The sequence below is a fragment of the Poromitra crassiceps genome (assembly GCF_964638095.1).
Source record: "Poromitra crassiceps genome assembly, chromosome: 23".
Lineage (NCBI taxonomy): Eukaryota > Metazoa > Chordata > Actinopteri > Beryciformes > Melamphaidae > Poromitra > Poromitra crassiceps.
The window spans coordinates 8230130-8256000 of NC_139639.1; the positions used below are offsets into that span (position 1 = coordinate 8230130).

The following is a 25871-nucleotide window of genomic DNA, read 5'->3' on the forward strand; positions in this document are numbered from 1 at the left end:
ATAATCCTTTGGAATGAGAATAAGCAACATGCTGCCTGCGACTGAACCACAAAGACCTACTAGGATAAACAGTAACAGATTATATTTTTTGTCAGAGAAAATAATGCACAATAAATACAACTTGTTGCATGGCCTATAAAACTTTGCAGTTAAGTTGCAAAGAAAAAAATCAATTTAATTCGTTCATTATTTACCCATATTAGGATCTGAAATAATCTCAAATTTAGAAGTAGCCTATTCACTGTACACAATTTGTAGCCAATGTGATATGTTGTGTGTTGTGCATTTTGAAAAGTGAATGAATGAAAGACATGATTGACAAACAGGCTTTATGCATGGATTGGGTAGGCTACTCTAAAGAAAAATAGCAACAAATAACACACATAGCCTACCTGGATAGTTAGTGGAAATAATATCCTCTACACAATTCCAGCGTTATAATCCAGCTGCATTCCAACGCACAGAAACCCGCGCCGACCGTGCAGATAGTGACGTGCGTAGTATTCAGGCGGTCGTCAACATTGGGGAGGACGCAGCGGGGGCAACCTTCCCCAATGGATCCAAATGAAACCAAATCAGATCTTTCACCATTCCATTCCCCCTGCTATGCTTTGCTGATGCTTTGCTTCGAGATCCAGGCAGTGTCAAGCGAGCCCAGCGCTCTCTGATGATCATGGTTGGTCCAGTAATCCCTTCAGAAACGAGGGATTAGACAAAAATGGAATTAAAAAATGCCTGCTTTAATGTCGTCCCTGCCTCGCTACACATCTGAGCTTGTTGCGTAAGTAAACAGACAGCCAGAGCCTACACAAAAAAGAGAATAAAACTAAAGAGGCGATTCATCCTATAAAGGAATGTTGTATTGACTTAATTAGGCTATGACTATAATACTCTATTGGCAATCTTAAAAACTCTACCGACTGTCTCTCTCTCTCTTCAAGTCCGTTAATTGGGGCAATGTTTGGCTCTGAGTTGACTGCTGCCTCGCCTGGAAAGCAGACGAGAGCAGCCCAGCGCAGCCGAGCGCAGTCACACCAGTCACACTCACGGCTGCTTCTCTTCTTCTACAGTTTTGTTTAACAGCGGTTTGTAAACCAATTAAAATATGCATTAGCGCCACCCACACTCACTGCTCAAATGACCCAGACCTTCAGATTACCTATTTTAATTTTAATGTAGGCATACATTAAATACCATTGATTTAGCTCAGTGGTACTGACCAGTGACCACACTGACAGTAGCAGATTCTGCTCAGTTTTACGCTGTGCATGCTGTCTCCTGACAGTAGAGGGAGCCCTCGACACACACACACACACACACACACACACACACACACACACACCACATGCACGCGCGCAGACACACACGCGCACATGCGCTTGCACGAACACACACACGCACAGCTTGCTCAGCTAGCTGTAACCGGCTAGCGAGTCCGTTGTCGAGTTGACACCCTCCCCAAACCTCGGCAGCAGCAGCGAAGCTGCACAGTCGACATGGCGACCAAGAAAATATCACACCATTTTCCTAAAGAAAGATGAAAATCTTCCAAGTGTTTTGGAATGAGTGAGTAGTGTTGATGAGAATACACATCTACTGAGCGGGAACGATGAGTAAAAGTTGCATATTTCGCGTTTGAGTCACATGAACGCCGCATAACGCTAGCTAGCTAGCTAGCTAACGCTAGTTGCTAACACGGAAGGTAGCTAAGAAGCTAACTGCTATTACAGGGAGGAGTAATGTTTGTTCGCTCGGGTTTTAGCCTTATGTGATCAGTCTATTCTGTTGAACCTTAACGTTAGTGCATCTCAGAATGTGGTAGAAATACCGCCGGAATGTGATGTGAACCTTTCCATTGTCACAGCGGTGAAATACTGCGTGTGTCTGGTGAAGCGACATACATTTACACCAGTTCATAGTAGATTGGGATGTTGGCGTTACATAATCTCGTTGTTGCAAGTCAAATGGCTCCACTTTTCAGTGTGTCACCGTGGGAGTGTATATCTTTGACTTGACCAAGTCATTAAACGGCATGTTGCTTGACCGTGTAACTGATTTGTAACCTTTGCGGTAGGCGGAATAACGCTATGGACTGCTGTCCAACCAACCAACATTACCTTGTATTGTGTGTTACAATGTAACGACGTTAGCTTGCGTTAGCTTAGCTAGCCAACCTAGCAAAGTAGCCACCCCATAGCTTGGATTGCTAACAGAAAGCTGCAATTATTCGTCTAGCTTGCTAACGCGTTAACGATGGTTATGTAGCTATAACGTTAAATACGATAACATTAAGGAGACTGCAGCTGCGAGATCTCGGCAGTTTACGAAGGCCAACGGTCAGCCACAACCCAAATAAATGTTTCAAGCTTTAATGTTAGCATAATGTTGCCCACATCGATTAGCTAACGTTACATATCAAGTTAGATAGCGGAGAGCTGGCTAGCTGTTAGCTTCTCCAAGACCCTTTGTCCATAATCGTAGCGATAAACAGCCCGTCTAAGTAGGCCACAGCAGTTGTTTTGATCCTTCTCTCGGTAACGTTAGCTTGTTCACTGTTATTACGTTACCAATGTCTGCTATGCTACAACTGGTTTAATTGTATGTTTGGTATTGCTGCTACTGTTCAAGGCATTCCGGCGAGCAGTCAAAAAGCCATTTTGAAATAGTATCGACATCGCCAAAGAAACACATTTTGTCACTCCACTACCTTTTGATGACCAAGAAAGAAACTGAATGTGTCAGACATTTCATTTGTCAGGTTATGAACATGTTATTCAACAAAGTTTTTAATTGCAAAAAAAAAAATGATATAGTTGTTCATCAAATCTTCTCCCTGGAAAGCATTTGACCTTTTTGTGGAAAGGAGTTTATAATTTTATGCAAATTTTAACATACATTGTTTTCTTCTTTTACAGTATTCGTCACGAGATGTGATCCAACATCCACAATGTGTGAGGACATTTGAGAACGATTGAGTTCGGAAGAAAAATTCCTTGATTCCAGTGGAATCTTCCATATATATATATATTATTATATTTTTTTTCTCTGTAAAAGCATACATACATTTGCAAACACCCCCCCCCCCCCCCTCGAAACCCCTGCCACATTCGTCCCAACACCATTTAATCATGCCAGTGCAAGCCCCACAATGGACGGAGTTCCTGCTGTGCCCCATCTGCACGCAGACGTTTGAGGAGACTGTTCGCCGGCCCATCAGCCTGGGCTGTGGACACACTGTCTGCAAGATGTGCCTGAACAAGTTGCACCGCAAGGCCTGCCCCTTCGACCAGACCGCCATCAGCACAGACATCGAGCAGTTACCAGTCAACACAGCCCTGTTGCAGCTGGTCGGAGGACAGGTGAGAGATGTGTGTTGTTTACTTGTTGGTCAGGTGGTGAGAGAGATGACAGGTGATGCCATTTTATGCAGAGCCTTGTTGTCTAATACCAGCTTGTGGAGAATGATGCATGCTTATTATTAGGGTTGTCAACTTGTCACGAACGATATCAGATTCTTTGTCTGACTACGCAATTATAGTGGCCAAAACAATTAGCCGTAGCGATATTAACGTCTTTTTCAATATCACGATGATCATCATATCATGGTTATCGCGGCACCCCTATTATGGATTATGAATTGTTTTGTGTGCGGCTATAATGGAATATTTTCAGACTTTTTTTGTCTTGGCAATTGTTTTTTTCCCTCTCTTGTTTATGCATTGTATTGGAGTGCTATGGCTGTTTTTGCCGAGGCTATATCTGTACATATCGTGCATGCCTTTTATAAAGGAAATGAGCTGGGATGGTGACGTCACTAGTCGTGCATCGACTTTATCACAAAATAACTGGGATGTGGAGCCTAAATGACGTCACATCCGTTTTGTTAGCGTTCTATTTGCAGAAAACTTGAGCTGGGAAGTTCACTGTTCATTGGTCAGATCCAGTCGCTAGCCAGGCTAGCCATTGTTAGCAATAACAGTTGATAACATGGCATTTCGCGGCATTTTGCGCATACAAACACTGCAGCAACATGTCCACACAGATAGAAGTTAGGCAGTGCTGTGTGTACAGCTGATTTAATGAGACACAAACAAAACAGAAGTGCTAAACAACATTACTACGATTATAACTACTGTTGTTGCGCGGCGCAGCCATCTTGGATTTTTTTAGGTTGGGGCTGCTGAGGCTGCTACGAGTTTGGAATGGGAAATATCAGCTCTGGTGACGTCACCGTCCCAGCTCATGACTTTTGAAGTCGTAAGATTACCAGTTCCCAGTTATAAAGGAATGCATGAAAAAGCTGGTAACAGTGAACTTCCCAGCTCACGTTTTCTGCAAATGGAATGCTAACAAAACGGATGTGACGTCATTTAGCCTCCACATCTGTTATTTTGCGATAAAGGAACGCACGGATAGCTTTGAGCTAGTCCTTGATGAGTCACACTCCAGTCCAGTCATCAGTCAATGCCTTGGTTTAATTCTATTGTGCTCCTGAGTGTTGGCACATTGGCACGACACTGGTGCAATCATGAAGGCTGTTGGCATAGTCAACAAGGGTGAGGCACATCCACTGGTATTTTGGCTTTGTTGGCAAAATTGTCAGGCAGTATACACAGGCAGTAAAATCAACGTGTTCTATATATATACTGTATATATGAGTTTCCGTTGTCCGGTAATTGCCGGACTTTGTCTGGTAAAATTCATCAAAGTCCGAAAATTCGTCAAAGTAAAATCTGCCGAACACCAGGTCTGGTAAATAATCCCCTCTTAGCACAATTTGAGTTGTATTGAAATAGGCTCAAGTTGCATTTCCACACAGCCGCCTCCTATTAAATAGCCTAAATGGATATTTTTATGTGTAGGTTATAGTGTAGGCTGTATGTTATGTGTAGGCTGTATGTTATGTGTAGGCTGTATGTTATGTGTAGGCTGTATGTTATGTGTAGGTTATAGTGTAGGCTGTATGTTATGTGTAGGTTATAGTGTAGGCTGTATGTTATGTGTAGATTATAGTGTAGGCTGTATGTTATGTGTAGATTATAGTGTAGGCTGTATGTTATGTGTAGGCTGTATGTTATGTGTAGGCTGTATGTTATGTGTAGGCTGTATGTTATGTGTAGGTTATAGTGTAGGCTGTATGTTATGTGTAGGTTATAGTGTAGGCTGTATGTTATGTGTAGATTATAGTGTAGGCTGTATGTTATGTGTAGGCTGTATGTTATGTGTAGGCTGTATGTTATGTGTAGGCTGTATGTTATGTGTAGGTTATAGTGTAGGCTGTATGTTATGTGTAGATTATAGTGTATGCTGTATGTTATGTGTAGGCTGTATGTTATGTGTAGGCTGTATGTTATGTGTAGGCTGTATGTTATGTGTAGGTTATAGTGTAGGCTGTATGTTATGTGTAGGTTATAGTGTAGGCTGTATGTTATGTGTAGGTTATAGTGTAGGCTGTATGTTATGTGTAGATTATAGTGTAGGCTGTATGTTATGTGTAGGTTATAGTGTAGGCTGTATGTTACGTGTAGGTTATAGTGTAGGCTGTATGTTATGTGTAGGTTATAGTGTAGGCTGTATGTTTAGGGGTGGGACAAAATATCGATACCCACGTTATCGCGATATTTCCACCCGCGATACGTTATCGATACACTGGCGCCAAGTATCGATATGTTTATTTATTTATTTTTTTTTTTTTTTTATTTTTTTTTTTTTTTTCAATAAACAGGCTAAAATATTATGCTGTGTGTGGTAGTTGAAACATAGTTTCAAGTTGACTTTATTTATGTTTGTAGTTGAAACAAAAACATAACTACTGTAGGCTACATGAATGGAAATGTTTGATCATTAATATCTACTTTTAGAAATTATATAGGTAGGTAGGTAGGTTATATAGGTTTTCTTGTTTTAATAGTAATAATAAAAAGACTTAATGTGTAACTTTTCCTCCGTGGTATCGAAAATGGTATGAGTGAGTGAGTGAACTCAGAGAGTTCATGTCAATTCTGCTAATAAATGCATAATACATGATTTTTTGCCTTCAGAGGTATTTTTTTCACTTGTTACACAGGTATCGTGATGTATCGTCTTCCAATATATCGCAGTATCGCAGTATCGCAGTATCGTGATATATCGTTATCGAGGGCCAAGTATCGTGACGATATCGTATCGTGAGCTACTCAGCGATTCCCACCCCTATGTATGTTATGTGTAGATTATAGTGTAGGCTGTATGTTATGTGTAGGTTATAGTGTAGGCTGTATGTTATGTGTAGATTATAGTGTAGGCTGTATGTTATGTGATGAACAAGACAACGAAACGTCTAATTCAAAATTGCACGCGCTCAATACACATGCCTGCAGTCAGCAGCACTCAGCAGCAGCTCTGTCCGTCTCAACAGGTGAAGACAGTGGCTATACTGCACTTGCATATCTAAACCCCATGGCACACCAAACATACTGCACCTGCATATCTAAACCCCATGGCACACCAAACATACTGCACCTGCATATCTAAACCCCATGGCACACCAAACATACTGCACCTGCATATCTAAACCCCATGGCACACCAAACATACTGCACCTGCATATCTAAACCCCATGGCACACCAAACATTCTCCCAACAACAACAACAATTCTTGTTGGCCGTTGTTGGAGAATGTTTGCTTGGTGTGCCATGGCCTTAACGTTCCATGTAGGCAGAGCATGCAGGCAGAGAGAGAGAGATGAGCCGTCAATTAACCAAGCGGCTCGAATGTTTTACAATATTGTCATTGATGACGCGATAGCGTTAATTAAAAGCTGATTTACATGCGGTGGAACGGACAATAGGCTATAAACTTCACAAGCGCAGCTGGGAATATTTGCTTAACTTTACACTGGAAGAAAAGGTAAGAATACATCAGTGTATGAATTTAGCCAGTGGCCCCAAGAAATCTCAAAATGTCCCTAAAAATCACGATCCAAGATTTTAATTATTTTCTTTTCATTCAATTCAATTAATTTAATTTAATTTAATTTCCATTTCCATCTCCAACACACACTCAGCAGCACCTACAAGCTGGTTGCCAGAAGAACCAGGGGTTCCTAACCTTTTTTTGGCTTATGACCCCACTTTGATGTTCCAAAAATCTAAGGGGACCCCCTCAGACGTTCAAATGTCGCTACAACATTGGTAATATCATCAGTGACCTCACCTAGGCTTTAGCAACATTATGCACTATAAATACTTTTTTAAAGCGCCCCCAAAATGTTGTAAATGCCCCCAGTTTTTAGACAGTGGGGGCAAAAGCTGCCCCAAAAATATTTGGTTGTGTTGTGTTGTGGTCGCCCCTGAGACTGTCTCTGGAGTTGATGAATTGAGCAGATGTTTGCATGGCCAATGCTGCAGTCTCACCTGTTTCCTGGATTCTCTCAGGCTGAAGTCATCCAGTGTCAAATTGATTAAACAATCATCCGTTTACAATATGATTTGATCTGACTTTTTATAGACGAGTTTTCACGCAATTGTGTTGCTAAGGAACAGTTTGGAACCTAGCTGTACTAGCAAACACTGCAACAGGAAGTAAGCAATTTAGAATGTTGATGTTGTCGAAGTGAAACGTCGATATTTCAGTATTGCCACGGGGCTGGAAAGTGCTTGAATTATAAAAAAAAAAAATCAAGTACATGAAGTGATTTATAAAGAGGTCATTAAAACGGCTTGAATTTAGCCTCGCGGAGTTTGAGCGTTATGTACGCGTCAACTTAAAATTGCCGGGCCAAGCCTGATAGATTTTCTTCCTATCTAACATACAGTATCACGTTCCTCCCTGCACTGTGTCATTGCTGCTGAAGATTGCTTTGAGTTTGTTATTCATCTACGTGTACAACAATTACAATTACCACCAACATTGTTGTGTGGCATTAATAAAGTATCTTGTATCTTGTAAGCATGACCGGCGGAGACACATTTGCATTACGAGACTTGGGAGACTTGTATATGAACATCTCTGTGAATTATTGGCCTGTCATTTTTAAATAATTTGTCCTGTGCTTGAAATCTATCATTACAAATGAGTAGTAACCCTGTATTACTTTTTTTTTTACAATGCAATTTTACTTTTCTGTTTTCCTGCCAAAATACACACACACATGCACACGCACACACACACACACACACACACACACACACACACACACACACACACACACACACACACAAACAGGTACTTCACATTTGGAACTGTTCACTTTTGCACAAGGCTGTCTGTTCCAGCTACTAGCCTACTTTGGGCCATCCAGGCAAAATCAAAATGTTTCTGGTGTGATGTGAACGTGTTCTGTTCCTCACAGTGCAGCAGCACCACTGCGACCTGAACGTGTTCTGTTCCTCACAGTGCAGCAGCACCACTGAGACCTGAACGTGTTCTGTTCCTCACAGTGCAGCAGCACCACTGCGACCTGAACGTGTTCTGTTCCTCACAGTGCAGCAGCACCACTGAGACCTGAACGTGTTCTGTTCCTCACAGTGCTGCTGCACCACTGAGACCTGAACGTGTTCTGGTCCTCACAGTGCAGCAGCACCACTGAGAGCTGAACGTGTTCTGTTCCTCACAGTGCTGCAGCACCACTGAGACCTGAACGTGTTCTGTTCCTCACAGTGCAGCAGCACCACTGAGACCTGAACGTGTTCTGTTCCTCACAGTGCTGCAGCACCACTGAGACCTGAACGTGTTCTGTTCCTCACAGTGCAGCAGCACCACTGCGACCTGAACGTGTTCTGTTCCTCACAGTGCTGCAGCACCACTGAGACCTGAACGTGTTCTGTTCCTCACAGTGCTGCAGCACCACTGAGACCTGAACGTGTTCTGTTCCTCACAGTGCAGCAGCACCACTGAGACCTGAACGTGTTCTGTTCCTCACAGTGCTGCAGCACCACTGCGACCTGAACGTGTTCTGTTCCTCACAGTGCTGCAGCACCACTGAGACCTGAACGTGTTCTGTTCCTCACAGTGCTGCAGCACCACTGAGACCTGAACGTGTTCTGTTCCTCACAGTGCAGCAGCACCACTGAGACCTGAACGTGTTCTGTTCCTCACAGTGCTGCAGCACCACTGAGACCTGAACGTGTTCTGTTCCTCACAGTGCTGCAGCACCACTGAGAGCTGAGTGGTGCTAATGGCTCTCAGCTCTTTGCTATAATAGTAAATGTCCATTCCAGGTTTGTCCTGATTCCATGCCCTCCTGTGTCCTGCTGCAGGTTCCTAAGGTCCAGCCGGTCGCCTTGATCACCAGTCCAGACGACTCACAGCATTATGAGGAGGCCAGGCAGTGTGTGGAGGAGCTGGCTCTCTATCTCAAACCCCTCAGCAACACCAGAGGTGCACAGCCCACACACACACACACACACACACACACACACACACACACACACACACACTAACACAGACACACACACACACACACACATACTAACAGACACACACACACACTAACACAGACACACACACACACACACACACTAACAGACACACACACACACACACACACACACACACGACTAACACACACACACACACCCTAAATCAGTTAAAGTAGTGTGATTTGGTTGACGCCTAAATCAGTTAAAGTAGTGTGATTTGGTTGACGCCTAAATCAGTTAAAGTAGTGTGATTTGGGATTTTGCCAAATAGCTGTTCAAAGGCGCCAAAAAAAGCAGAACTAATTTTGCCACACACATTATATATAGCAGGGTTCCCGCGGATCATTAAAATGTCTTAAAGTTAAATTAGGGAAATATTCAATGTTTATGCAAACCACAATGTGAACAAACTGTGGATTTTATTTGTGGTTTTCTTTTCAATATAAAACTTGGTTAAATGATTTCAGTGAGTGTATCAGTACTTTTTGAAAAATTTCAGCACATTTGAACAATAATCATACTGATAACCGTGATTATGCCACTCAGCCTAAAAATACCCAGATATGATTCCCCACTATCAAATAAATTATATTTGGCTTTTAAATTATGTTGGTTGAGGTCTTAAAAAGTCTTAAAAAGCATTAAGTTTGACTTTAGAAATGGTGGCAGAACCCTGTATGTATAGCACAGAGACTGTTCTTGTTCCTAGCTCTGGTTAGTGGTTATGCTAACAGTGATTGTACACATGTGATATAATGCAGCAAGTTTGGACAGCTAGCCTAATTAATGCATCTGTCAAAATAAATCATAGATTAGGGTTGGTTTGTGTAATGGGTGACGGGCGGCACAATATATTGTTTCAGCATCGTCCTCACAATGTGCGCATGTGCAATAGTCACATGGCAGGATGTGCAGTGTCAAGTAAGAAGGCAAATTAACTCAAACATGGCATGCTACCATTTTTTTCCTGCTTGATACTTAGCACTTAGCACACTAGCATAGAGACACTGCAAAACGCGTCATCATTCAGAAGCCACGCCCAAGACGGGGGAAAATACAAGGAAGCACTGCCTGACGACTGCAGCTAGCAAAACAAACCGGGGCGAACGGAGGAACTCTCGTCAGATAGAAATAGTTTTGCAGGGTTTTACAGGGATTTGGGACAGTTTTCTTTTTAGATGATGTCAAAAGATTATTTCAGTACACTTCCTCCTGCCATTGCTAGAAAAGTGTAAAGAAAGTACAAATCCTCACCTTCTTCACCTGAAACAAATAAATACAGCTTGTCCAACTCCAAATGTGCTGCTACTTGATATGGCAGACAGTGTCTCTTCCCTGGCTCACCACCACTTGTCCTGTGTGTCCTCTCTCTCACCAGGTGTGGGTCTAAGCAGCACGGCTCAGAGCATGCTGAGTCGGCCCATGCAGAGGAAGCTGGTCACCTTGGTGCACTGCCAGCTGGTGGAGGAGGAGGGTCGCGTCAGGGCCATGAGAGCTGCTCGCTCTCTGGGTGAACGCACCGTCACCGAGCTCATCCTGCAGCATCAGAATCCACAGCAGCTCTCCTCCAACCTGTGGGCCGCCGTCCGCGCGCGAGGCTGTCAGTTTCTTGGGCCAGGTAGATAGTTTTCCATCGCCCGCTGTGGAGAAGCAAGCCATTCGTTGGCACTTTCAAGAAGATCCGCTCGCTAGCTCCTCAGTAAACGCTAGCTTTGACCATGTTTTTATGACATAAATCAATTGTTCCTGATTTGTTTATTTTTGTGTGTGTGTGTGTATTTCTCCCCCAGCCATGCAGGAGGAGGCCCTGAAGTTGGTTCTCCTCGCTCTGGAGGATGGCTCGGCTCTGTCCAGGAAGGTCTTGGTTCTCTTTGTGGTGCAGAGGCTTGAACCACGCTTCCCGCAGGCCTCTAAGACGAGCATAGGCCATGTGGTGCAGCTCCTCTACAGAGCCTCATGCTTCAAGGTAGGTTTCACACTGAGATCAAGCCAAAGAAATGTTAGTTCATTTGACATTTGTGCCAATTAGTCTTATGCCACATGGTGCTGGTTTCCTCAATGTTGGACTGACTCTATATGGAAATACATGTGTCGTAGGAGAGTAGTGTAGTTCTCCTATGATGACCGTCATCAAGAAGTCATAAATGCTAAATAGAAGACAAAGTTACCGACACTCCCCGCAGTAGAAACCTGACAGAGCAGAGAGCAAATGTAAACAAACACAATCTAACGTTCCTCTTTTTGTCCTTCCTATTTGGTTACCTAGGTGACCAAACGTGACGAAGACTCCTCCCTGATGCAGCTGAAGGAGGAGTTCCGTACGTACGAGGCCCTGCGGCGCGAGCACGACTCTCAGATTGTTCAGATCGCCATGGAGGGCGGCCTTCGCATCGCGCCCGACCAGTGGTCTTCTCTGCTCTACGGGGATCAGTCTCATAAATCACACATGCAGTCTATCATAGATAAGGTGTGTGACTGTGAACTAGTTTTTCCCACCGGAGAGAAGTAGACGTTTGTTGAAACAACCAAAGCTTTAACTGCCTTGTCTGTCTGCGGTTGCAGCTGCAGACCCCAGCCTCCTTTGCCCAGAGTGTCCAGGAGCTGACCATCGCACTGCAGAGGACAGGAGACCCAGCCAACCTCAACAGACTGAGGCCCCACCTGGAGCTACTGGCCAACATTGACCCCAGTCCTGGTAAGAGAGGGGCTGGTCTGGGACATCTACTAAAGAGCTGCAAACCCAAAAAGTCCCTTTCCTCCCATTATTTATTGTTAGATATTTATTTATTTATTTAAAGTAGGACTTAAAAGAGCCACAATTACCCATAAAGGAGCCGCATGTGACTCTAGAGCCTCGGGTTGAGTATCACTGATCTAAGGCATTCGCTGCCAAACTGTGGTCTGCGGGGCTCTGCCTGGTGGTCCACCAGAGCATTGCACTTTTTTTTTTACAAGCAACAGTTTTTACATAATATACACATTAACCCTGAGGAATAGGCTCATGCCAATTTTTTAAATATTGCCATAGCTCAGTTTTAAAGCCAGAGTGACGTTTCTGCTAGCATAATGAGACTAGACATTGATTGGTACCAACCATGTCATGCTAGCTTGTCAGGAAGGTGACAAAATAACGTTCCAAATTTAGGCTAAATCTTGGCGGTGGAAAAACCAAGTTCAAGGGGGTTTTCACAGCTCAATTGTTTGTGTCTCTGTGTGTGTGCGTGTGTGTGTGTGTGTGTGTGTGTGTGTGAGAGCCTTTCTGATGCTATTGCATGGTTAAATCAGCGAGTTACATTTTATGGGGGGAAATTGTTGGTATCTGCAGTGGAAGTGCTCCCTGGGAAATGTGGTTTGGTACATAGTGCTACTTTGGTCTGAACAGTTTGGGAATCTCTGAGCTAAGGAACATGTCAAGTGCTTGTGATGTCATGGGTTTGAATCCCACTCATGAACTCTGAACCCTGACAGACCCCATGACCTCCAACACACCACTCCTATCATTCCATTACATCTTACATCCTTTCTAATCAAATAGAAATGCCTTGAAACAAATGGGACAAAGTGTGTGGTAAATGGTAAATGGTAAATGGCCTGCATTTATATAGCGCTTTTATCCAAAGCGCTTTACAATCAGTAGATAGTCTACATTCACCCATTCATACACCGATGGCAGCAGGCTACCACGCAGGGTGCCTACACACCATCGGGAGCAAGGAGGGTTAAGTGTCTTGCCCAAGGACACAACGACGGCAGCTGGGAGGGAGCGGGGATCGAACCGCCAACCCTTGCGTCATTGGCCGACCCGCTCTACCTCCTGAGCTAAAGCCGCCCCCACCGTGTGGTACAGAAGGGGAATCATCCAAGGGGTTCACCTTTGGAGATTAATGGCGACATTCAAATATCCCCCAGAATAGAATAGATGCATAACTTCCAAGATAAATCAAGTATCCTCATCTTTTTGTAAGCTTTTAGAATGTGTTCAACTACTTGTAGGCAGCCGTACACTAACATAAGATGAAATATTTCCATAAATTGTCTACTTGACTCATGTCTCTGCTCTTTGTGTTTCCACAGATGCTCCGCCTCCAACATGGGAGCAGCTAGAGAAGGGTTTGGTAGCTGTGAAGACAGTGGTGCATGGACTGGTGGACTTCATCCAGAACCACAGCAAGAAAGGAGCTGACCCTCAACAGGTCTGTTGGCCTCTCTGGCCCAAAAAAGAGCTTGAGCCCAATCCTCATATGCTGCTTAATCGATTCATGCTATATGATGCCAAATCAAATGATCACCTGAATCCTTTCCCAGCTGAGTCGCTTCCTTCAACACAGGTGGCATATTGATTTGTCAAACTTAATGTAGTCGTCTATGATTGAAACTGATCAACAATTTGCTGACATGGCACCATGATTGAAGTGATTTATTATATATATATTTTATATACCGTAAATTCCGGACTATAAGGCGCACCGGTGTATAAGCCGCACCTTCAAAGTTGACTATTTTTTTCTTATATAAGCCGCACCGGACTATAAGCCGCGGGTGTTTTAATGTTTTTTTTTTTTTTTTTTTTTGTGTTTTAATGTTTAATTACCATATGTAATGCTCCCATTTATTAACATTTCAACAAAACAACATAACACAACACCACCTGTGTTGTTATTTACAGTGCACACAGTGTCATACAGTGTCATACAGTGTGGTGAAAAGAGGGCAAGAGAGGAAATTAAAACAGAAGTGGATTTATAGTTAGAAAGAGTGCTAAAAAAGAGAGTTTTTTTTTTTTTTTTTTTTTTTTTTTTTTGAAAAAATCCATAGATAAGCCGCACCGTTATATAAGCCGCAGGGGCCAAAAAAGGCCAAAAAACGGGAAAAAAGGTGCGGCTTATAGTCCGGAATTTAGTACCGTAAATTCCGGACTATAAGGCGCACCGGTGTATAAGCCGCACCTTCAAAGTTGACTATTTTTTTCTTATATAAGCCGCACCGGACTATAAGCCGCAGGTGTTTTAATGTTTTTTTTTTTTTTTTTTTTTTTTTAATGTTTAATTACCATATGTAATGCTCCCATTTATTAACATTTCAACAAAACAACATAACACAACACCACCTGTGTTGTTATTTACAGTGCACACAGTGTCATACAGTGTCATACAGTGTCATACAGTGTCATACAGTGTGGTGAAAAGAGGGCAAGAGAGGAAATTAAAACAGAAGTGGCTTTATAGTTAGAAAGAGTGCTAAAAAAGAGAGATTTTTTTTTTTTTTTTTTTTTTTTTTTTTGAAAAAATCCATAGATAAGCCGCACCGTTATATAAGCCGCAGGGGCCAAAAAAGGCCAAAAAACGGGAAAAAAGGTGCGGCTTATAGTCCGGAATTTACGGTATATGCATTATGTGCCTTTTTTGCACAGTACAAATAATTTGTAAATAGGTGAAAGACGTGAGGGACTTGTTTTTTTCTTCTATTTTTTACATATTGGCAGAATCTGCTTTGTCAAAGCCCTGTTTCCCCCACCCATTTACAATTATTGATAAAAGTATTATCACGATATACCAGACAATACTGAAAGGTTGATGCTAGAATGGGACCGGGCGGAGGGACCTAACCTTGCCTCTGACCCCAACCAATCATCACTCCTCATGTCCCTCCAGACGATCTAGTCTAGCAACAACCATACTGAATTGAAAACTACTTTGCAATTGAATTTGACAGATTGGATCAGTTTTGGATACAGAACCTATAAAACTAACGGCTTAAACGTTTGAATATTAGAGATTGGAATCCATAGTGACATATTACACAACTTTTGTTCGCACCTTGTCATTTCCATTCTCGAGGATTTTTTATGAATGAGTTTCAACCATAATGACCGTTGGAGAAAAGAAATCCAGCTTTTGTTCTGTAGTTGATTCCTCCTTGGTGTGTCTCTCCTCAGCCTCCTCAGCACAGCAAATACAAGACGTACATGTGCCGTGACATGAAGCAGAAGGGAGGCTGTCCTCGTGGAGCCAGTTGCACCTTTGCTCACTCTCAGGAAGAGCTGGAGAAGTGAGTCTGACAAAGATCTACATCAAATATGATTTCAAATGATTGCATTTTATTTTTTAAGAAATCATATTTCTTCTCTCCACCATAAAAACAAAACAAAAACGACACAAAACGACATTTACAGACCTGGTAATGTCATATAGTTGTATACCATATACAACTATATACATTAAGATGGTTTAACCTCTTGTGTTTTCGTCAGGTATCGCAAAATGAATAAGCGCCTGGCAGCTCGCCTCCCAGGCTCAGGCGGTCTCATGCCGGATGAGGGCCTTCCTCTGGATGTAGCGGTGACCCGGAAGCCATCGCCCCTCACCAACGGGAACGTGGTGCCCTCCATGCCGCAGCTCATCGCCCGCGGCACCGAAGCCGTACCGTACGATCTGGTGCGTAAGCCGGTCAAGATGGAAGGAGGGAGTCCCAGCGCCCCAGGATCACCTCCTGACTCGTGAGTACACTTTCAATTACAATGTTTAGGCAGTATAGAGAGCCAAAGTGGAACGTCACTTCCTGCTTCAGCACTGTACCAGAGATTTTCATCCGCCATTTATTTTCCCATAGACATTTTGTAAAATGCTTATAAAAATAGTCTTACTTGTTCAAACCAAATGCTACAGATATATTTAGAAATAGGAGAGACCGCATGACATTTCACTCAGACCAAAATGTTAAAAAAAATGTGTTTAAATGAAATATTCTTTCCATGTAGTTTTTTTTAAGTTTTGGTCGGAGTGAAATGTTCTATGGTCTCTCCCGATTCTAAATATAGCTGAACCGTTTGGTTTGATGAAGTGAAACTATTTTTATACGCATTTTACGAAATGTCTACGGGAAAATAAATGGCGGATGAAAATCTCTGGTACAGTGCTGAAGCAGGAAGTAAGCGGTCACTTTGCCTCTCTATTGTTCAGATATTGTCTTTCTGGCCCACTCCACTCCTCCTTGTATTCATGTATTTATTTTTATAAATTATTTATTTGTTTATTTCGGTCTCTTTATCTGTCGATCCATCTTATCAGGCTTTTCTAATCCCATATGTTTGTTCATGTAGTCTGGATTCTGTGCCCAAACCCGGTATGCCTCTGCCTCCCCATGCCATGGCCCACCCTAGGCTGCCCGCAGACCACCACCTGTCTGGGCTGAAGCAGATGCCTGTGGTGTCCAGAGGTTACCCCCAGCAGCAGCAGCAGCAGCAGCTCTCCGACATGTACTACCCTGGTCCTCGCCCCCCGCCGTCTGCCTCTCAATATGAGCCTTCGCAGTACCCCACAGGTGAGGCTCGAGGACCCCGTCAGGGCCGCGTGTGTCCATATAGCTGCCTGCAGCGCTGCTGAGGAGACATAACAAAATCGATCCTGATATTGAGTTTGCTGGTTCCTGTTTACCTGCTCACAATAATCAGATAAGTGAGAAGAATCAGGTGTCGATAATCTGATTTCCATGTTTACATGCACTTTAGGGATTGGAGACTTCACACCAGTTTAAGCGGAACCAAAGTGGGAGGACATTATTCGGTATTCCTTCTTCAGTTTTTTGAGTTTATTAATTATTTGGTCTGCCGTTCGAGTGAACCCAGCCTCGGCCATCTCTTCCGCACGTTCGGCATACAACTTGCTCTTTCTCGTACTGCTTTCTAGCTTTTCTTGAAATTCGGTAGATGACCAAATCGCCACTATTCAATTCAATTCAATTCAATTCGTTTATTTGTTCGATAGGGGACAGGTGTACATTAATGAACATTTTAAAAAAAATGTAAATGCACGACAATTGCAGTCACAGGACTGATTTCCATTGTTAGTCCCCCTGCCAGATGATACAGGCTTAGAGTCCTGGTAAACAAAAATATATTTAAAATGTAAACACAATACAAAGTGCAAGTATGCAGAGAAATGGTCCTGATAGGGGGAAAAGTAACTTAGTGCAACGAAACATATTTAAAATGTAAACACAATGCATAAGTGCGAACCTGAGATTAGAGCTCTACATAGCTAAGTACAAAGTGCAAAGTACAAAATATACAGGAATATACAGTCTGATACTAAAACCTGAGTTTGGGATCAACATCCAGCTAAAAAGTAAGATCTACAAAGAAGACTTACTCAAACAGATATAAGAGAAAAAAATAAAAAATACAGAGATACAACACACATATCCATACACAGTATAAACATACACTAAACATTTGGTTTCCTCAGCAGACCACTGCAAATTATTTTTCTCCATGTTGTCGCTGCCTTCTCCTTCCTGCTCGTCTTCACAGCCTAGAATAAGATGATGTCATGGTTCGCAAGGAAAACTTTATTTTTTTTGGTTCAGCCGAGAACCAACTTTTCAGGTTCCAAACCAATTATTTTTTCGGTCTGAACGCGCCGGCAGGTTCAAATTTGGGTTCGGGAACCGGAACCGGCACCGAGCCCTGCCGGTGTGAAAGCCCCATCTGTGGCCACTTGTTTTGAATGCGGAAAGGCTGTTTGCGCTCAGCTATGTGGACACTCTCATTCTCATTGTCACTTCCTTGGCCTTATGATACTATTTCACGAAAAGCATGTAGAAAGGTGATTATCAATGAATCTGCTGATGTGTTTCACAGGTTACCCCTATCAGCAGCCACCACAGTATGTAGCGGGATACATCCGCAACCCTCCACCCCCCAGTGAGTCGGCAGGACCCCCTTACCAGGACCCCTACCCTGGCTACGGTCCTACAGAGCGGACCTACCAGCCCCCCCACTCTGGCCCCCCCTTCTCCTACCTTCCCCCTCCACATTATGACACCCGGGGTCGCCACGGGCCCTACCCCGGCCCCCCACCTCCTCCCCAGCCTTACCCATCTCAGAGGGACGACCTGGTCAGGATGAGTCCTGCACCTCTGGACGTCCCGCCACCTTCAGCGGGACAGGGTGGCTCACTCTACCACCCGGAGCCCACCGCCCGGGACAGGTACCCACCAGATGCCTACTACCAACCGGGTGCCCAGCCTCCACCCATGAGGGCTTATGCCAGGGTGAGTTACGTTTTGATTGTCTTGTTTTCCTTGGTTCCCTTAACAGTCCTTTCCCCAACTCAACACAATAACCTAACCCTAACTGTGTGTGTGGTCACCATACGTACACAACACAAGATAGCTGCAGGCAGGAACAAAATTATTAAGTAAAAATGTTTAAGGCCCATGTCTTTGTAAATAAATCATCCTCACGGAAGTACTCCAAGGTTTTGCTGTAACTGACAAAGTAGGTGGGAATGGTGACAATGAGTTAATTGCCTGCGTGTGTGTGTGTGTGTGTGTGTGTGTGTGTGTGTGTGTGTGTGTGTGTGTGTGTGTGTGTGTGCATTAGGAGCCAGCGTACGGTCGGTCCTCCCAGCACAGCCTGGACTACCTGCACCGTCGGCGACAGGAGCTGATCTCCCAGCTGGAGGAGAGGAAGGTCATCTCCCCTCCACCCTTTGCTGCCTCCCCTACTCTCTCTCACACCTACCCCAGTGACTACCCTCCTGAGGTGAGCAACTCCTTCAACATCACAGTGAGAGTGATTCACATTCGACTGGAAAAAGTGATGCGACTTCCCTACGCCAAAAGGGATACGCCAACTTTTTGGGAGTTTTGCCCATTTGCCACATCGCCCATACATAACCTAAATGACGTTTCACGTAACTATGGATTATTATTTCCTCGCGTGGTGCTGAGCACCTGAGTCACAACATGTACATAGAGCTTTTTTGGCGATGTTAGAAATGTGTTTTTGGTGACTTTGAACGGTTGTACCGTTTACTCCAATGAATTGATATACTAACTGGACGACTGTAGCTCACTGTAGCTTACTGCACGGAGCGTGCCGGTAAAAGGCATCATTGTGTATCTTGGTTATGTGTGGGCGATATGGCAAATGGACGAAACTCCCCAAAAGTTGGTGTGTCCCTTTAACAAACCGTGGCATGTAACATGCAAGTATTGGCTGTAGGGATGTCAATTTTCGGTTAATTTCACTTTCGATTAACCGACGCTAATAATCGATTAACCTATCGGTTAATTCATAATTTTTTAATATAAAAAAAAAAAAAGTTTTTTTTTTTTTTTTTTTTTTTTTTGTCTATTTACTCAATGAACTCATGCCCAAACAAGGCGTGTCTATTTAGATGCTGAAATGTTAATGCTTTTTGTGTTAGAATTTCTAACACAAAAAGCATTAACAAGCATTAACAAAAAGCATCAACATTTCAACACAAATTCTTTTTGTGTTAGAATTTCTAACACAAAAAGCATTAACATTTCAGCATCTAAATAGACACGCCTTGTTTGGGCATGAGCTCATTGAGTAAATAGACCAAAAAAAAAAAAAAAAAATTTTTTTTTTTTTTTTTTTTTTTTTTTTAATATTAACTGATAGACCGACAGCAATAACCGAACAACGACGTTAGCGACGGTTAATCGATTAACGGTTAACCGTTGACATCCCTAATTGGCTGATTGTAAGTAAGAATGAGTATGATGTACTTTGTCTCCAGTATGGCGAAGAGAGAAACGCAGGGAAGTGCAGAGAGCCCGACTATGCCGGACAATACTCGCCCTGGTCTTGCGACACCATTGGCTCCTACATCGGCTCCAAGGATGCCAAGCCTAAAGACGTCATGGGTCCTGGTTCCATGGAGATGATGGTGAGTCCAGCCGGATATCTCTGTTGTAACCTATATACGGTATATACTAGGGGTGGGGGAAAAAATCGATTCACCTAAGTATCGCGATTTTTAATGTCACGATTTTTTGGATCGATCTTTTATTCCAGAATCGATAATCGCAAATTAAAAAAAAAAAAAAAAAAAAAAATTTTTTTTTTTTTTTTTTTTGGGTGCTTGCAGTCAGGCCACTCACTGAACAGCAGGCCAGGCGCCGCCTACTGGTTTACTAGTGGTTTTATTACTTTATTAGTTAGACTGAAGTAATAATTACACTTCAGGGTTAAAGTGGGTGCATCTCATTGTAAAATTGGACCCAAATCTGGCTTCAAACGGCCCAAATTTCACGCGCGTTGGCCCATATCGGCCTGGCCTGCTTGGTATCTAATGCCCGGCCTGAATTATGATCCCAGTCCGCCCCTGTTTTTAACTATATCGCCCAGCCCTACTCATGATATATAATATACAGTCTCTAGTGTATGATTCAACTTTTCCCATGTTCTAATCTAGTGTAAAAAAGCAAACAAACTGAAAAAAGAAAAGAAAAAAATAAACAAAAATCGCAATAAATCGTAATATCGAATCGCAATAATCGTAGAATCGCAATAATCGTGAATCGCAATATATATCGAATCGGCACCAAAGTATCGTGATAGTATCGAATCGGGAGATAAGTGAATCGGCACAGCCCTAGTATATACATACATACATATAGATATAGATATACATATATATCTATATGTATATTTGTTGAATTAATTTTTACACGTGATAATTGACGATGGAAATATGTAATCCCTTTGCCAAACCTCTTCCTCAAATCACTCCATACAACAGTTTTGTCTAGAGCCCGACCGATATATCGGTGGACCGATATATTGGTCCACCGATATTATCGGCCGATATTGGCCCGATAACCGATATATTGGTATCGGCCGATATGCCGATATTTTTTTTATTTTGTATTTTTTAAGTCATAGACAACATGTTGTGTATATTTGATCTTTTTTCTTAATTCAAGTTATATTTTATATTTGTTCAATTTGTGTTTTTGTATTTCTAGTTATTTATAATGATTAAATCCCCAGTTCAGTTTACTGTTTCATTGCATTGATGTCATTTTGGACAATCAAGTTTTGATAAGCTGTAAAGTATCCTGCCTACATTACATCTCAAGTCATGTCAAGTCATATCTTTGTCAAGTGTTTGATATTTGAGGGATCATTGCAAAAGAATTGTGTAATATAATGTGTATATTTAATATAAGAATATCGGCCGATATATCGATATCGGAATTTTTTTACTCCCTAATATTGGACATCGGCCTCCAAAATCCAGTATGGGTCGGGCTGTAGTTGAGTCCTCCTAACTTGAGTCTCTCTCTCTGTGTAGAATGTGGATGCTAAAGGTCTGAGGGAGCAGTCGATGGAAGCCCCTCGGAGGGGTGCAGAAGTCAAGGACGACGACCCCATCATCCCCTTTGGCCCCCAGCCCACCGTGTCGCGCTTCGGCGCCATCTCCCGCACCTCCAAGACGGGCTACCAGCCCACTGGCCCTGTCCCCGCTCCCCACAGCGCCAACTCTAAACACATGGCCATGGCCGGTAAGAAACACATGCTGGCGTGGACATCATCATGTGCACAATCAGCTTTGAATGATTGATGGCCTGAAGTATTCACAGTGAATCATATGCAGTCAGTGTATCATCCTCTTCACTAATATCACACTTTCTTTCTTTCTTTTGTGTGTGAATATGGATCCATCTTTGTTATTTTTCTACAGTCATATTTGAAATATTCACTTTGTTTTTCATGTATACATTAGAGATGTCACGATACCATCATTTCTACTTTGATACCGTGATACCCAGGAAAATATCCATACTCGATACCATTTTCAATAACAAGGGAAGGGGGGGATGACGACACATCAAGAGGCATAAAAATAAAGTTAGACAGATGGACGGACAGATGCACACTTCTCCATAATCTAGACCTGATCAAACTTTGAATTTAGACAGCAGATTAGCCCTGCTCTAGCCATCAGCCTATCAGAACACGTTTAGCTTGTTGAAGCAACAGATACCCACCAATGATAGGGAGGGGGAAATCAATGATATTTCATTGAAAGAAAGCACTGATGATATCGAAACTGTTGCAAATGAGTATTGTATCCATTTCAATTTTGTAGTATTGATACTATCGATACCTGTTGCAAATGAGTATTGTATCCGATTAAAATTTTCAGTATCGATACTATCGATACTTTTGACAACCCTAGTATACATATATTCATGATCATAGTAGGCAAATGCATACAAACTGCTCATCCCAACTAAGACCTGACAGGGATATGAGCAAAGGGTCCAGTCATTAAGTGCAGCAGCTGATGCATCTCACACTTGACTTTGGGAATTGCTTTGCAAAATGGTCATCTGGCGTAAGTCAGTGTTCATTGACCATTCACACGTTTGACATCAAAACATGTCTGACACCATGTTGCCCCCCCCCCTCTCTCTCTCAGCAGAGTACTCCTATGGAAACCATGGGGGATGGGGTGGGACCTCTTACCCCTCCCACCAGACTGCCTCCTCCTCTCAGGGACACTTCAGCGAGCGGTGAGGCGTTTGGCTGTTTTTCCTGTCATATCTTTAATTTTATTATAGCTATGTGATAGCATTACTGATCATGTTTGTAATATTAGCATGGCTGTGTGATAGCATTACTGATCATGTTTGTAATATTAGCATGGCTGTGTGATAGCATTACTGATCATGTTTGTAATATTAGCATGGCTGTGTGATAGCATTACTGATCATGTTTGTAATATTAGCATGGCTATGCGATAGCATTACTGATCATGTTTGTAATATTAGCATGGCTATGCGATAGCATTACTGATCATGTTTGTAATATTAGCATGGCTATGCGATAGCATTACTGATCATGTTTGTAATATTAGCATGGCTATGCGATAGCATTACTGATCATGTTTGTAAGTACAAAAATACACGCATCAAACTTAAAGTTTGTGTCGAGGGATCTTTTGTTGTTGTTGTTGAGCAGTGGTGTATATTTTCTCTCCACAGTCTGCCCATGTCAGCTCCAGACAGAGACCGAGAACAGCTGAAGATGGAGCTGCAGCAGGTCAACCAGCAGATCAACCAACAGACCCAGATGCACAACATGGAGGTGTGTATGCTCTCCCCCTCCAAGGGCTCGAGAAATGTGTGGAGAAGGCGTTTGATCAATTCCACATCTTGAAAGGTTTGGGAATTGCAAAAAAAAGCCTGGGAATGTTGAATCCCAATCCAGATGTGACTACAGATTTGATATAGTCATTTCACAGAGTGATATGGTTGTGAAGAATAAGCTCCCCTTGCCAGGCTGCCAGTTAACTCTTTGCTATTGCAGAGGGAGGCCAGTGCGATGGCAGGCCAGGCTGCCCAGTCCAACCAGGGACAGGCAGCTGCAGCAGCTCAGCAACAGCCCAAGTGGCCAGCTGGGGGCGCCAGCGCAACAGCCGTGTCCAGTGAACAGCTAAGCATGGAGCTCCACCAAGTGGAGAGAGAGATTGGCAAGAGGACCCGCGAGTTGGCTTTGGTGAGGGGGAGGGGGAGTGAGGGGGGATGAGGTCAGATAGCGATCCATGGAAAAACAGCCCCCCCTACAGCCTGTTATGACACACTGACACGGGGACGGGTGCACCCTACAGCCTGTTATGACACACTGACACAGGGACGGGTGCACCCTACAGCCTGTTATGACACACTGACACAGGGACGGGTGCACCCTACAGCCTGTTATGACACACTGACACGGGGACGGGTGCACCCTACAGCCTGTTATGACGCACTGACACGGGGACGGGTGCCAAATCAGTATTCCCAACTTAGTTGGTCTCAGACCAGTGAAAGCTGTGTCAGATGCAGTGTGAATGAAGCTTACTGGTCTCAGACCAGTGAAAGCTTCATTGGTCTCAGACCAGTGAAAGCTGTGTCAGATGCAGTGTGAATGAAGCTTACTGGTCTCAGACCAGTGAAACCTGTGTCAGATGCAGTGTGAATGAAGCTTACTGGTCTCAGACCAGTGAAACCTGTGTCAGATGCAGTGTGAATGAAGCTTACTGGTCTCAGACCAGTGAAACCTGTGTCAGATGCAGTGTGAATGTGGATCCGGGGCTCCATCCAGCAACTAACCCCGTGTGTCCCATGTCCATCACAGGAGAGTCAGGTGGCCCACGAGGTTCAGCAGTACAAGATGAAGAGTGCAGAGAACGGACAGCCGGAGCACAAGACTCAGCTGGAGGAGATGTCCCTGGCTCTCGGGTGAGTGTCTACATGTTACGCTGCAGAAGTACATGACGCCACATGGTGGTACGTCCACATGGTGGCACGGCTCAGTTTGTATCATGTTACAGTGATGATGATGCAGCGTTTGTCTTTCTCCCTCCTCCTCTCTTCAGCGAGGTGTCAAACGGCTCCAGTGGTCTGCAGGACGGCGGGGTGAGCAGGTCCATGCTGTCACTGACCAACAAGACGTCTTCGATGGGCCTGTGTTCTGATCCAGGCGCCGGAGGTTCCGAGATGCAGAAGAATGGCGTTGTCCATTCCTGCTCTTAGGCAGCACACACACACACTTACACACACATGCACGCACACACACACACACTTACACACACACACACACACGGAAAAGCATGCACAGGCACACATACCCGTTTTTATTTAGAAGATGAGCAGTATCTGCCGTGATATGAGTTTTCTTTCTTTTTGTTCTGTGAATGAGCTTTTTTTTAAAGACTTTCCTGCCTGGAAACCAGGGCATCTGATAACATTTCTCCTTTGTGTTTGTTTCACTTTGTAGTTTTCTTTCCTGGGTTTATAGATCAACAAGGCTCAACAATAAGATGTATCCAGAAGAGGAGGTGGTGCAGATGATGATGATGATGGTGATGATGATAGTAGTAGTGGTGATCATGTAACATGATTCAAGAAGGCTAAGCCCTACTGCTGCCTCCTATCATGAACAAACGTAGATACACAAAATGCGACACAAAAGCAGATTTCTGTTGAGTTGCAGCCAGGTAAAGGAACAATTGAATAGAGGAGGAGCAGATTTAACAAGCACTATTACACCTTAGTAATGATTTTTTTTTTTTTTTTTGGTCAGTTTATATATTTTTCATTTCTTGTCCATCGCATGCTGATGATGATCTTGTCGTGAACACAGATGATGTGGGATACTTGGTACTCACCCCCAGAATGGTAAACAAAAAAGTGGTCGGCAGGTGATGACGGTCTGAGTAGGGAAAAGCAGTACGATGTTCCAACAATCTTCAGCCCAAAATTCAGACACAAATAGGCCAGGTGTTTTAGTAGTCACATTAATGCCACATGCACTTCCTCACCCACCACGAGAAGTATGATTTTATTAGTGCATTTTATGAATACATCATATGTCTGTTTCATACTTGAAAAGCAGTATATTATATATTTAACCCAAGCGTTCTGTTTTAAAGAATGCAACAATGAGTCTTTTGATAATGAAGCTTTCCACATGTTTTCTATAAGGGAACCGACAATGTGCTTCTCTTGGTTGTGGTGTGAGCTGATGTGGTTTGGTTGCTGTGCTCTGAAGGCCTGAAGTCACTCAGCCCTGTCTGATTGTGTCGTGGACCACAGCACAGTCAGACAGACACGTGTGTGTTTACAAAACACCTATAAATAGGCTGTAAGAGAGCGCGTTTTTC

At 43.3% G+C, this 25871-nt stretch overlaps 1 protein-coding gene across 1 annotated transcript; it reads left to right on the forward strand.

Annotated features, from left to right (window-relative positions):
• Positions 1–3128: 3128 nt before the first annotated feature.
• On the forward strand, positions 3129–24752 carry LOC310797117 (roquin-1-like; the record flags this gene model as incomplete). The annotated part of the gene is given in 20 exon segments (XM_083659417.1): positions 3129–3359; positions 9241–9361; positions 10781–11020; positions 11193–11368; positions 11669–11869; positions 11965–12097; positions 13477–13595; positions 15338–15450; positions 15653–15898; positions 16502–16722; positions 18041–18453; positions 18785–18946; positions 19953–20102; positions 21513–21723; positions 22647–22737; positions 23209–23311; positions 23506–23514; positions 23516–23722; positions 24344–24447; positions 24585–24752. Coding segments are annotated over 20 exon segments (3408 nt in total). The 3' UTR covers positions 24742–24752.
• Positions 24753–25871: the final 1119 nt, after the last annotated feature.